Here is a 13,316-nt window from a genome sequence, read left to right on the forward strand (position 1 = left end):
GCAGCTGAAGCAGCAAAGCGCTTTATATAATATTTAACAAAAAATAATGAAAACAATACAACAGAAAACGTAACTGTAAAATACTACAATGGCAACAGTTATTTCTACATGAAATGATGTTTTAAAGAATGTGAAATATGTTTACCTTTTGACCATTAGTAGCACTAGCACTATCTTAGCTAGCTCAGCTAAGGAGGTAAGCTACATGCTTCTGTTTCAATAGTCCTTTCAGAGTGCTGCTTTTGGATGACAATAATGCTGTTTGAAAAAGAGTGAGCTTGAAAAATGTTGTCAATCAATTGTTAGTTTACAATGTGTCAGGTTCAATCCCTTTTTACTGTCCATCCCTCCAATTTCTATCATGCTAGTCCTTCTCATTTGGGAGGAAAATGGAGTCTACATCTCCCGGCTGTGAGACCAATGTGCCAACTAATAACATTGGGCTGCCCTCTGAAATGCCCCTCTGACCCAAAATTTGATAGTTTCCTCCACTGGAAGCATCTTATGTAGCTGACACATGAACATTGACTAAAGGAGGGGGATGAATTATGTGTGTCGAAGTTAATTTCCCAGACAATATTAATGAGATTTTTTAATGCACATTTTGCCCTTTCACAAGGAGAACAGTCTAAATATTAGTTTGTTCTGTCTACTTGGGAGTCTTATCCCTCCAGTGGTAATTCATCTGTGTGGACAAATGTTGCCAACAACTTAGCTCAGAGAAACTAGATCCTCCTTATGGATTTAATGGCCACGTTATGGCAAGAGGGCTTTCAGACCAGCTTTCATGTTGGCTCCACCAGAGGCTATATCGAGGCAATGGCAAATTAATTATAGAAATGAAGAGAGCCTCTTATCATACAGGGCAGCTGCACGTTTCCTGTTGCTCATTCTTCTTCCACGTCCACTGTAATCTGTTTATGAAGTTTATGAAGAATATATATATATATATATATATATATATATATATATATATATATATATATATATATATATATATATAGGTATGTTTACAGGTACAGTAAAGTCTCGTTATATCGATATTCAAGGGAGTCCGAAAAAATATCGATATAACCGGGACTATCGATATATCCGATATCGATATAACGAGACTTTACTGTATATGCATTAATGTAGATTCAATACAGTCTCATATATCAAATATGCAGTATGTACAGTTCTTTATGAAACAATTTTGCACAGTTATACATTTCAGTCCTCTGACATTTCTATTATGCTTAGAATACATACTTCGTTTTTTATCTTTTCACCTCCCCCCAATCCCTTTCAAATTGCTACTGGGGATTGCAAATTTCCCCATTGTTTGACTATTAAAGGCTTTCTGGTTCTGATATATAATGTATACATATATTTTTTTATCCATCATTATCTCGGTTACGCTGTGTGGGAGTGGGGTGAAACTTGGAGCCTTTATTGAGTGGAAGCATTATAGAAAAGGTATTGGACTCCTCCACCCTTCCACTCAAAGTCAACAAATAAATCAATGGTGTACACGAGTCATTAATGACATCATACTATTGGCTGAGAAGTAGCAACAGACTCAACGCAACACAGACTGCATCAGTTATGTTGTTGTTATGTCTCCGAAATGGCACCTTGTGACCTACTTTGGGAAATAAAGAGAAAACTTCCCACCAGAAATAGACACACGCAAGCACTCGCCTCACTTGTTGGAACTTTGCCCCTAAGGTCCGCTAAGGAAATAATGGAAAATAGCTACAGTGAGTGCTGTGAATATTAATGGTGAGCTGTCCATTTTATGATAGAAAAGTGAATGACCTATCTCACTGCTGTTTTCAAGGTGGCTTACCTATTATACGCTGTCAATAAATTTTGCACGGATGAAGTTCATTTGCTAAGTAGGTGCAAGGGCTATCTTAAAATGTGTGATTTCAAGCGAGAAAGAGACAGAGAGGGAGAGAGAGAGCAAGAGAGACACACACACTGACTGGTGACCATTTCAAAGTGTAGTGCACTGTAGCCCATGTAGGCTTTATGGATGGATGGAAACCCCTGACTTCAGAACGTTGATGTGCTGAGCCCATGCATGCATGCCTGTCTAGACCTCTTCAAAATTGATCTTTTTCGTCAAACATATGGAAACTGATATTATTCCCATTCTCCAAGGTCTAAATTAGCTAAATATACCAGTTATTTTGATCTTGAACCTTGGCTATGCCTGCCTCAAGAGCCATGTAATTTTATTGTTGACGTTTTTCAAAAACACTGCAAAATTTGGGATATTATGTCCTTATTTTTATTGTAGCTTTCCAGAGGTTGATGCTATAGCATTGAAAGTGGTACCAAATGAAGGTTAATAAAATGTTCTTGAATATGGTGGTAAGCACAATAAAACACATGAACACCCGTGTAAACTTTAGCTAATTTTAATGGACAAACAGCTGGGACACTACAAAAAACAATTTGGTAGTATGATAGCACTGCACTGACACATATATTGCATAAGAAACTGTCAGATAGGATGTTACTAATACATGTATTATCGCTTGTTCAATGTGGCTTTTTTGAAACTGTCAATTTCTTTTCCTGTGGTACTCCACAACTTGCAGTAAGCAGCTTCTTTGCTCTGGCTCAGTTGTGATCTGAGTTGCAAAGTCACTCATTAGTATCACACCTCTCTCAGCCACATCATTGGTCACTTTCACTGACCGCACAAACTTCTGTGCATTCCTGTAGCTGTCATTGTCTTCCCAGGTGTCAGCAGGAGTAGTGAGCCAGTCACATTTCACTCGAAGAGCATCAAACAGAAAGTGAGACTCTGGCCCTACCAGGTCTGTGAGAACTGTAGCTGCCTTGATGACAGGAAACACTGTAACTCTCAGGTTTCTCTGTTTCTGACAGCTTGACTGCGAGGTTCTCTTTTGCAGACTTGATCATGCTGGCATGTGGATTGAAAAGGTGAATGTACCTTGGCTATACTATGCTATGATAGTACATGTATTAGTAACATCCTATCTGACAGTTTCTTATGCAATGTATGCGTCAGTGCAGTGCTATCATACTACCAACATGATTTTTTGTAGTGTCCCAGATGTTTGTGCATTAAAATTAGCTAAAATTTACACAGGTGTTCATGTGTTCCCTTGTGCTTACCACCATATTCAAGAACATTTTATTAACCTTCATTTGGTACCACTTTCAATGCTATAGCATTAACCTCTGGAAAGCTACAATGAAAATAAGGACATAATATCCCAAATTTTGCAGCGTTTTTGAAAAACGTCAACAATAAAATGACATCAGAATCAGAATCAGAATACCTTTATTCGTCCCGCAATGGGGAAATTTGCATGACATGGCTCTTGAGGCAGGCATAGCCAAGGTCCAAGATCACAATACCTAGTATATTTAGCTAATTTAGACCTTGGAGAATGGGAATAATATCAGTTTCCATATGTTTGAAGAAAAAGGTCAATTTTGAAGAGGTCTAGTGCCTGTCCTGTAGGTGTAAAATATAAACAAATTGATTGACAAATGTATTGGGGTTTCCCTTATATTTCACCCTGTATATCCATTTTGTCTTGGAACAAAGGGTTTAATACAAAATAAAAAAAACTGTTCCTACTTTTAGGCGGTCCGGTAGTCGAGTGGTTAGCACACCGGCTTCACAGTGCAGAGGTCCCGGTCCGGCCTCCCTGTGTGGAGCTTGCATGTTCTCCCTGGACCCGCGTGGGTTTTCTCCAGGTCCTCCGGTTTCCTCCCACACTCCAAAAACATGCATGGCATGCAGTTTAACCACTCCTAATTGTCCCTAGGTGTGAGTGTGAGAGTGACTGTTGTACGTCTTTGTCTGCCCTGCGATAGGCTGGCAACCAATTCAGGGTGTCCTCCGCCTCGTGCCCGAAGACAGCTGAGATAGGCTCCAGCACCCCCCGCGACCCTAATGAGGAATGAGTGGTCCGGAAAATGGATGGATGGATGGATGGATGGATGGATGGATGGATGGATGGATGGATGGATGGACGTTCTTACTTTTGGAGGAAATTTACTGTAATTTCCCAAATGAACATGGAAAATAAAGCAGATACACATAAATGATACTGTTTTTTTCTGGTTTGGAGGGGCTTCAAAGCGGAAGTAAGGTGGCATGACAAGCAAGTTGAATATTTGTGTACGTACCCCTGAGTAAAGTGTAGGCCTTCAGTAGGTCCAGTGTTAAATGAATAAATAAATATATGGCTCTTTCACTGCCAGACGATGGCAAAAAATGTGTCCACTCCAGTGCCAGGGTTTTTGTCATTTTCACAAAAATTGCAGGACCCGCAGAATATTGAGTTTTAGGACTACATCAACATGTCAACATCAATGAAACATCAATGCAGCATTAGAAACCTTAAACTCTCTTCTTTTGTCAGAAGAAAAAGTTAATTCCTAAGTTATATGGGTCTGCAGTTATATGAGCTTGAAGTGAGGATGGCTGTCCAAAATACAATGCAATACATACATATTGATTTATATAGCGCTTTAACAACAGCTGAGGCTGTAACAAAGTGCTAACATAGACAAAAGGCAAATGCTGCCACCTCGTGGAAGGGGAAAAAACATTGCCAGAGGTCTGACCAGCGCTTTATCGGCATCCCCACAAGAAAAAATAAAACCCAAACACACTTTTCAATTCTCGAATACATTCGGGAATGGCAGCGAATGAGTGAAGATGCCTGAACACAAAGAAACCAACAAATGTCAACATGAGCTTCTTTATCATCCTGACAATTTATGTGCCTTTTATCACAGTGTGTTGGCGATGTAGAATCCATGATCAGCTCCCTTGGTGAACACAAAACCAAAACATTTGCCAAGCCAAAATTCTGATCAAATGTAGTTTGGGACTTGTTTGCACAAGAAAGATCAGGCAAAGAAGCAGAGCACATTTAATATTTTAATTATAAGCTGCTGTATACATTCAGTGATTATTCTGATGTTCATTTTGCCAGAAGCCAAGGGTGAGACCAGCAAAACATTCAGTTACAAGATCTAGATTTTTTTTTGTATGCAGTTCGTCCACCTTCATTCACATGATTCACATTGTACATAGTTTACTGCAAAGCAACATAAAACAACATTGCTGATGTGCCTCAGATCTTTGTAATGTCAGACATAAGTCTGCTGCTTGGAGGGGCTGGGGGTCCTGTCTTATACCACTGTGATCAAAACTTAGTGTCAGATAAATCGATGTGTGACAAAGATGCTGGGTGAGCCCAATACGCTCAGTGAAAAACGTCTATAGCTGAAATATTTTCGGCCCTGTATAATGCCAGGTGGAACCCTGAATATCAGTTTGCCTTTGAAATCGCACATCTTTTGTTTGCATTGTCATTTCTTTATTTTGGTTTTGTTTTTCTATCTCACGCTAATGCTCATTGGATGAACACACAAACGTTGGTGTTGAAATCTATGTTGTTGTTTAATGTTTTTTATTGTATTTTTTTAAATTTTTTTTTGTCCACACTGAAACTTGATGGCACAAGAACTGACCAATAAGAAACTCTTTACAACAAGGTAGACCGCAAGTTAACAATTGTCTGGGGAAACACAGTCAAAGAAAAATAATGGTCCAAGTTCATTAAAAAAGTTTCAATATAAAAAGCAAAAGACACAAAAAAACAAAAGCAAGTTAAGTTCAAGTATAACTTACTCATAGAATAACTACACATCATTAAATACTCTCATTATACATTTTTTTTAAATTATCTATAAAATATATTTTGGCATAAGATTTTTTTTGTTCATTTTTGTGTTTGTGTTACAAACGCTACTGTAGCTTCTGTTGAACACCAATCTTTATGTGTATTTGTATTTTTTTTTGATCTGTTGAAACAAAACATTAAAGGGATTGTCACATAACAACAGGTTAAGAAAAATGATAATAGCAAACTCTATACAGAGCTCCACATAGCAAGACAAGAGTGACGATCCCTTCTATCCTAGCCCCGTAGTCAAAAGTCAGGAAAAAAAAGTACAAGACTCCACAGAGCACAGTATCCTAACTTGTGCTCTGCTGGCTACAATCAAGGCTGGGCGTTGGAGATACGATGTCATACAACCCGGTGTGAAAGCATGGCTCCGTCCGTCTGTTATGCTTTTATTTATTTATTTATGTATTTATTTAGTTTGTTTCTGCGATACTCAGGTAGAGAGTCACATTTTATTTAGCTCCATCTGTGACAGAGTATAAATACTGTAAAGAGCTCACAGTCTGGTGCCCCTCGCATGTCCTCATAGATGCAGCAAAAGATCCTTGTGTAGTGTGGATAGGCGCAAACAAGTTGGATAGGCCATCATTTTACACCTCACCCGAATCCATTTTGAGATGTATTCTGTGTATCATGTTTATTACACAAATGGAGCTCACTATACAAAGGAACAAAGAGCAGATTTTGTCAGCTTGAAACAAACTGTGAAAACCAGAGAAGGCAAATGTCGAATTGCAATACAAAAAGTTATTGAAAAGGCGTAACTGTACTCGGGTGTCAGACCCTCGGGTGTCCGATGTGTCCCGCTTTGGCGTGAGAGCCGGAGCGCTGCGCTTAGCCATGTCCGTGGAGTCAACAGTAACATGCCTGTCCTCTTGCTGCTTGTAGGAAAAAGAAAACCAAAACATAAAAAAGCGAACAAGAAGAAAAGACCGCTACTACAACGAAGCCACATCCACTACCTTCAGCACACAACTAGCTGCAGCACACTCTTGAATATTGTATACTGCAAATGGGTGTGCCTGTTTAAGTCCCACGGCCAGACTCTGGTTGTGTGTACGCACAGCTATTGCAGAATATACTGTATATTTATATAAGGTATGTGAGTTTCACGCTGCATGAGCTGTTTGCGTGTGGTGGAGAAGCTCGTTACAGCACAATGTCCTTCAAGCGCTTACTGCTAGGGGACTCTTTGTCACGTCCGTCGTGCAGAAGCGTGTTGAATTCCCGTACCGAGGGCTCACTGTCTTTGCCCTCCGGTTGCCGTAGCAGACTGTGATTGGCAATGCGCTCTGCGTCGCGACATTTCAGTGTGTTGTAGGCGGATGAGGACTTGGACAAAGGGCTTTTCAGGTGCATAGGGGACGTGATGGGGCTGACCGCCTCTCGCCCGTTGCCAGCTTCGCGAACGGCACCGCCGTTGGCCTTGGGGCTGCACACCTGAGATTCGTGAGTCCGCTTCCCCTTTATGTCGGCACGCTCCACGTCCTCTGGCCCATCCTTGCCGAAGGTGGCAAAAGTCCTCTTAGTGGTGCCGTCCTCATAGTGGGGTACATCCACTGTGGTGGCCTCGATGGACAAAGCGATGACGTTGCGGGAATGCTCGGGTGATTTGACGCGTGCGGGCAGGGGAACACGAGGCATCCAACAGCGGTCGGAGTGTCCAAGGATGCGGCACTCGTCTTGGCAGTGGAAGCCTTCAGCAGGCTCTCCAGCTGGAGAAACACATATTTGATTGTTATAGATTGTTAATGGCTTATGTGAATAACTGGAGGATACATGATTAATAAGTCATTTAGTCATAAATGTTTTTTAATCAAGATGTTGTCGTTTCTTCAGGCAAATAAGCAGAGAATATTTTATTTTCATGAATATAACTAAAATGCTTTTCAGTTTCAAAATTGATTAAAGGGGGCACAGACGGCCCCGCCTAATTGGTTTACAACCAGACAGAATCGCAAAACCGGTTTAAAGTATCATTACGCTTTCATTTGGGGCAATCGTAAAAGATATAAATCTTCAAATTTGCAGCATCAAGTCAAATGTCACAGCTGTCAGACCACAAAAGTTTTGGAATTATCAAATATGTACTTGCTCATCCAAATCATTTTCAAGTATGAAACCGCAAGTTCTTCAATCAGTGAATCAGGATGGTGTCGTAATAGACTCGCTGTTTGGAAGAACAGTGGCTAATTACGTGCTACACTACTTTGCATTATTTTGTGTTTACTAGATTGGAAAAAAAACAAGAGAAATGGTTTCTACTTCAGTATAATCTTTGAAGAGGTTATCCAAAAGCTGTATCACGCATCATCAAACCAGAACAAATACTATAGTTCGCTACCAGGTATTGTCATTGTTTTTTTATGTGAAAAAAGAAATAGTTGTGCATGATCCAAAACAGTGAGTTCAAAATTGTGTTTAACACAAGACTATTCAAGTTACATGGACATTAATCTAAAAACCGTGGAAGAAAAGCAAATGGAGTGTGCAGTCATATATTGATACCTCAGCTTACAAACACTTCATCTTACGAACTTTTCGATTTCGCTTATAAACATTAAATTCGCGAGAATATAATCTTGGCTAACAAACTAGTTTTTGGCAAATGAACCAAACCACACAGCGCCACGGTGGCTGGCAGACTAGTTTTCGGCAGATGAACACCAAACCACACGGTCGAACAGCTCCACGGTGGCTGGCGGATGAGTTTTCCGCGCCCCCTTTGAGTGCAGACGTGGTTGGCTATCGAGTGGAGTACCTTTGTTATTATGGGACCGAAAAAGACCCCACCACAGGCTAGTGTTAAGCCGATGAGGACACAAAAGAAAATTACGGTCGAGCAGAAGAAGGAGATCATCGAAAAGCACGAACGAGATGTGCGTTTGTGTCACTTAGCGTCCCGGTACCAGTATGCTAAGTCGACCATTGCTACGTGTGGCTAAGGGTGTTTCTGTGTCGTCTAAGCAATGGTACCAGGCAATAGAAGAGGTTGCAAAACTTCTGTTGATTTGGTTTAACGAAAAGCAGCTCGCATGGGACCGTGTTAGTGAGGATATTATCACAGAGAAAGCACGGCAACTTCACTCGGACATTATCAAGAGGCAACTACATCGACCATCACAAAGGTAAATAACACGACTTTATTATATAGTACAGTTTATTTCTTTAATTACAATACAATATCACATTTTTTCTACATAAGATTATATAGATTTTGTGTAGTTGTAAGGCTTATTTAGTAGAAAATTATGTTTTATGGGGACCTGGGAACGGATTATTCTCATTTTAATGGTTTCTTAGGGGAAATAAATGTTTGGCAGACAAACTTTTCGCCTTACACACACTTTCTGGGAACCAATTAAGTTCTTAAACTGAGGTATCACTGTACAGCAGGGGTGTCAAAGTCATTTTTTGCCGCGGGCCACATTGTAATTATGGTTTCCTCTCGAGGGCCGTTATGAATTTGGGGAACCCATTAGAATGTTTAAATCCCTTCAAATATTACATATAGAGCACACAGTAAATTAATGAATAACTCGTTTTCAAATCTGAAGTCAAGAATAATGACTTTTATTGTGGTTGACATCCAAAACTATGAAATTTTGGCTAAGATTTTAGCAATCATCATGGAATTTAACAAGTTTAATTTGCTTTCACGGGCCGAAAAAAATGATGTGGCGGGCCGGATTTGGCCCCCGGGCCTTGACTTTGACACCTGTGCTGTACAGTATATCTAAATTCTTGTCAGAAAAAAAATCCCATTTTAGGGCTTAATGTCAGAATCTGTTGGGGTCTGCTCCAACTGCTGATTAATGTTCTATATGATTGTTTAATGTTTAAAAGAAACACCCTTCGAGATGCATCATTTCATTTTCAGGTGGGATCCTGTATGCTGTTAACAACAGCCTTTTAACACCTTTGTGTACGTTTCTTTTTTCTTTTGGTGATGGCAACACAAGACCATCAGCGGCCGCTTGAAGCAATGCGATCAGATATGTCACAGAGACACCAGAGAGGTTCCGGTGTTGTCGACCCGGTTCCTCCCTTTCTCCGCGCCTGTCTTCTGGCAGCAATTCATAAATATGTAATGATGTTTTACTCTATAGTGAACATGAGATTTGTCTGCAGTCTATATAGATGTACTTTCTCATTCTTTTTATCTTAAAAAGGGGGGAGGAATTTCAGACTAGCTCTTTAGTGCCAAGGTGTTGTGCTTTCCCACCGTCTGAAGATGAAATTACCTCATAGGATTGATGAAACAATGTTGCCTGCAGCATGCTTTTTCAAGGTAATTGAGCCCTATAATAGATGACAATAATCTACAGTGGGCTGTCCTGCCACACAGATGGTATGCACTGACACATTTTTGTGCTCCATTCTGCTCATTGAGCAAGAGCCAACCTCCATTTTAAGAGTCCCAAGTTGGCAAGACAGGATCTTAGAGGGGGGAGAGGTTGTTAGCAATCAATTCGCTAACATCCTACCATCACCGCATGAAATATCATCTAACTTAATTCAGGAATGATCCGTTTTTCTTCCTTTGTTCTTTGTACTTTAACCCGAGGCTCCTGGACTGATTACTGAAAATTGGAGATTTGACAATGACAGTTTGCAGTTTCCCATTTACATTACTGTCCAGTCCAACTGATACATGGGATTGTGCAATCAAATCTTATATTAATAGAGTTGGAGTGACTGAGTTACCACTAAGGCCAGACTAGCCCGATGAAAAACCATAAGTGACCATTGTCCAAAAGAGGACATATTTAAATTCTGTCATCTCCTCATCAGCAATCTAATGAGCAAGATGTGATACTCACCACAAGCTAACAAAAAACAAAGCCGAATGAAACATTTTAATCCTTTTTTCACAATTTGCACTCTTAACATTTGCATAGATGCTGATTGGGGCTGCTGCATTGGTGGCAATCAAGCCGACAAAGATGGGGTTGTTGTTTCGCGACGAGGGATCCAATCAAAAATATAATCACAGTCAAAAGTCTCTCCAGTGTTGCTTGTGCTACAACAGCGGTTGATTCCTCAGGCCTTGATCAAGCAACTTCTTTAATTGGCTATCTGGCTCACAAAAAGCTACCCTACTCCTTTGAGAGAGGTTTTTTGGATGATTACCACTTAGTCTATTGGCAAGACCAGTCAGTCACCTACGAGGCTTTTGTTAAGGAGTTAAACAAATTGTGGTGGGAGCTAAAGTCGATGAAATCCTGCTCATGTAAACTGGTTGTTGTCAGGCTTTTTGGATAGGGTTAATATGGCATGTGGAGATACACTAAAAGAACTGGATAGTTGTGATTCTCCAATGTTGCCACTGCAGGGAATGGGCATCTATATTACCATCCATTGTCTGCTGTGTTTTTCAGCACATTCAAGTCGTAGGGGATGGTTATGTCAAAATTATTAGAAATGTGTCTTGTTTCAGTTTTCCCCCAACTCTGTGACATTAACATTATTTAGTTCATTGTTTTGTCCAATTCAAAATACTGTTTTAATAATAAAAAAGGTCTTCTGTGACACGGTTGAGAAAGTAAATCTCTCAGCTGCTAAAAGATTTGTGAGCTTCTTGGTAATTAATGCCGCTTCCTCTGATGACTTTGGCTTTTTTGAACAGCCTGAAGCATTTTCAAAAGCATGAAACGCCTTTGGGGCACAAAGAGAAACATACAAGTTGGATGCTCCGTATTTAGCAGTACATGCATTTCCAATGAATGTGTTTTTGTTTTTTAACCTTCATTCCCATGGTTCCTTTGGGGTCTATGGGAGAGCAACTGGGCTATAAATGGCATTGTGAAAGCCAACTGCTATTAACGCTCTCACATCCTGTCTCTGCATTGGGCTTCATAAAACGCAGATGTTGTCCTAAAGAGCCATGACAAATTTGAAGAGGCAGAATTTGAATTAAAAAAGTGACTTCTGACAAAGCACAATCTTCTCCTTCTCTCAGCAATCAATGTGCTTATCAGCGATGAATTTCAAGAGTCAGAGAGCGGCGCTTAACTTTGAAAGCTAACCAAAGCAGTAGCAGAGATGCTTTTGAGAAAAATATCAGTTAAAAGTAACAATTTGTTCGGAGGCCACAAATCACAGCTTTGGAAACTACAATGCTTTCAGAGGGACCTCTAAAGGGAGCAGAGATTGTCGTTGAATAGCCACTTAATACTAAAGTGCCCTTAATGCAAGTACGTGTAGTAGGTCATAGCACTCTATTAAAAGTCTGCCGTCACACTTTGAAATGTATGAGCTATCACTCATTTAACCTATCAACATTCCACACTGCAATGGTCATGAACCAGTTAGTGGGCACATTAGGACAGATGGCACCTCTCACAGGCACAGTCACACCTTCACTAAGAGGGAACTAAACATGTAGTGTTTTAACCAAAATCAGGTGAAGACACCAGAAGAAACAACTCAAAGCTAAATGTTATTCTAGTTTTGGCCAAGTATAAATGTTAAGGTTGGCTTAGAAGAATATCACATGAGATGAAGATGTTGAGGTTTTCTTTGGGAGTGACCAGGTTGGATAGGATCAAGAATGAGTATATCAAAGGGAGAACTCGTATTAGAGGCTTTGGAGAGAAAGTCAGAGAGGCCAGACTGAGATGGTATAGACATGTCCAGAGGAGAGAGAGAGACTATATCGGGAGAAGGATGCTGAGCCTTGAACTGCCAGGCAGGAGACTGAGAGGAAGACCAAAGAGGAGGTTTATGGATGTCGTCAAAGAGGACATGAAGGTAGCTGGTGTGAGACAAGAGGATGCACAAAACGGGGTTAGATGGAGAACACTGATTTGCTGTGACGACCCCTGATGGGAAAAGCCGAAAGGAAAAGAAAGAAGAAGAATATCACATGAACATTCCTAAACTATTTATTCCTCGTAGTTTGCCCGAATGCCCATTAAAATCTGAGCATATCTCTGTCTGATGAAGACATCTCAACTTCCTGGCACAAAGATTTAAGGAATCCCTCAGCCTCGACAAGCTCATTGCTAAATTTGCCGTCGCCTTGTGCGCGCACATAATGATCTCCTCTTGTCATACAGCTGGAGGTGATGTTTGTGTGTGGCTAATGGAGAGAAAAAAAATGAAAACAAAATCAGTGAAACATGCAAAATCCCCCCTGACGGGAACAGCAAGGGGATGCGTTCACTGTCAGGAGGAACTCATCAAAGAAACTCCTGGAGCTTTTTAGTTTAGTTAAGTTATTGTGCATCAACTTTAGCAAACACACTCAAAGATCTAGACCTGTGATGTCATCCTATGAAACATACCAAAGAGACAGTTGGTCATTCTGAAGGTCCAATTGAGAGACATTTTCTTTAATAATCCACAAGGCAATTGGTTGACGCAGGTGGACACTTATCAGTCAGTCCTGCCATCACAGCTTGATAAACACAAAGGGAACCTGAAACAGCACTGTGGTGAGATGAATCACTTTATGGGGAGAAGGGCTGCCACATTGGGCTCGAAACTACCTTTTTGTAATGCCCACTTTGCACTGACACTTTAGTTGTTTGTGCGTCGAGTGCCCGCATTGTGCCTGTCACATGAAAATACATGCTT

The 13,316-nt window shown here is 40.4% G+C and overlaps 1 protein-coding gene across 5 annotated transcripts in view; it reads right to left on the reverse strand.

Moving 5' to 3' along the window:
- Nucleotides 1–4,908: 4,908 nt before the first annotated feature.
- pcdh19 (protocadherin 19) overlaps nucleotides 4,909–13,316 on the reverse strand; it is a 65,729-nt gene continuing 57,321 nt past the window's right edge. For all 5 annotated transcript variants that reach the window (XM_089022125.1, XM_089022159.1, XM_089022143.1 and 2 more), the window contains one exon: nucleotides 4,909–7,450. In XM_089022125.1, coding sequence (XP_088878251.1) covers nucleotides 6,885–7,450 — 566 coding nt within the window. In that variant the 3' untranslated portion in view covers nucleotides 4,909–6,884. The remainder of the gene's footprint in view (nucleotides 7,451–13,316) is intronic.

The sequence above is a fragment of the Hippocampus bargibanti genome, linkage group LG02 (genome assembly GCF_051943395.1).
Source record: "Hippocampus bargibanti isolate YZ-2025 linkage group LG02, ASM5194339v1, whole genome shotgun sequence".
NCBI classification, from domain to species: domain Eukaryota; kingdom Metazoa; phylum Chordata; class Actinopteri; order Syngnathiformes; family Syngnathidae; genus Hippocampus; species Hippocampus bargibanti.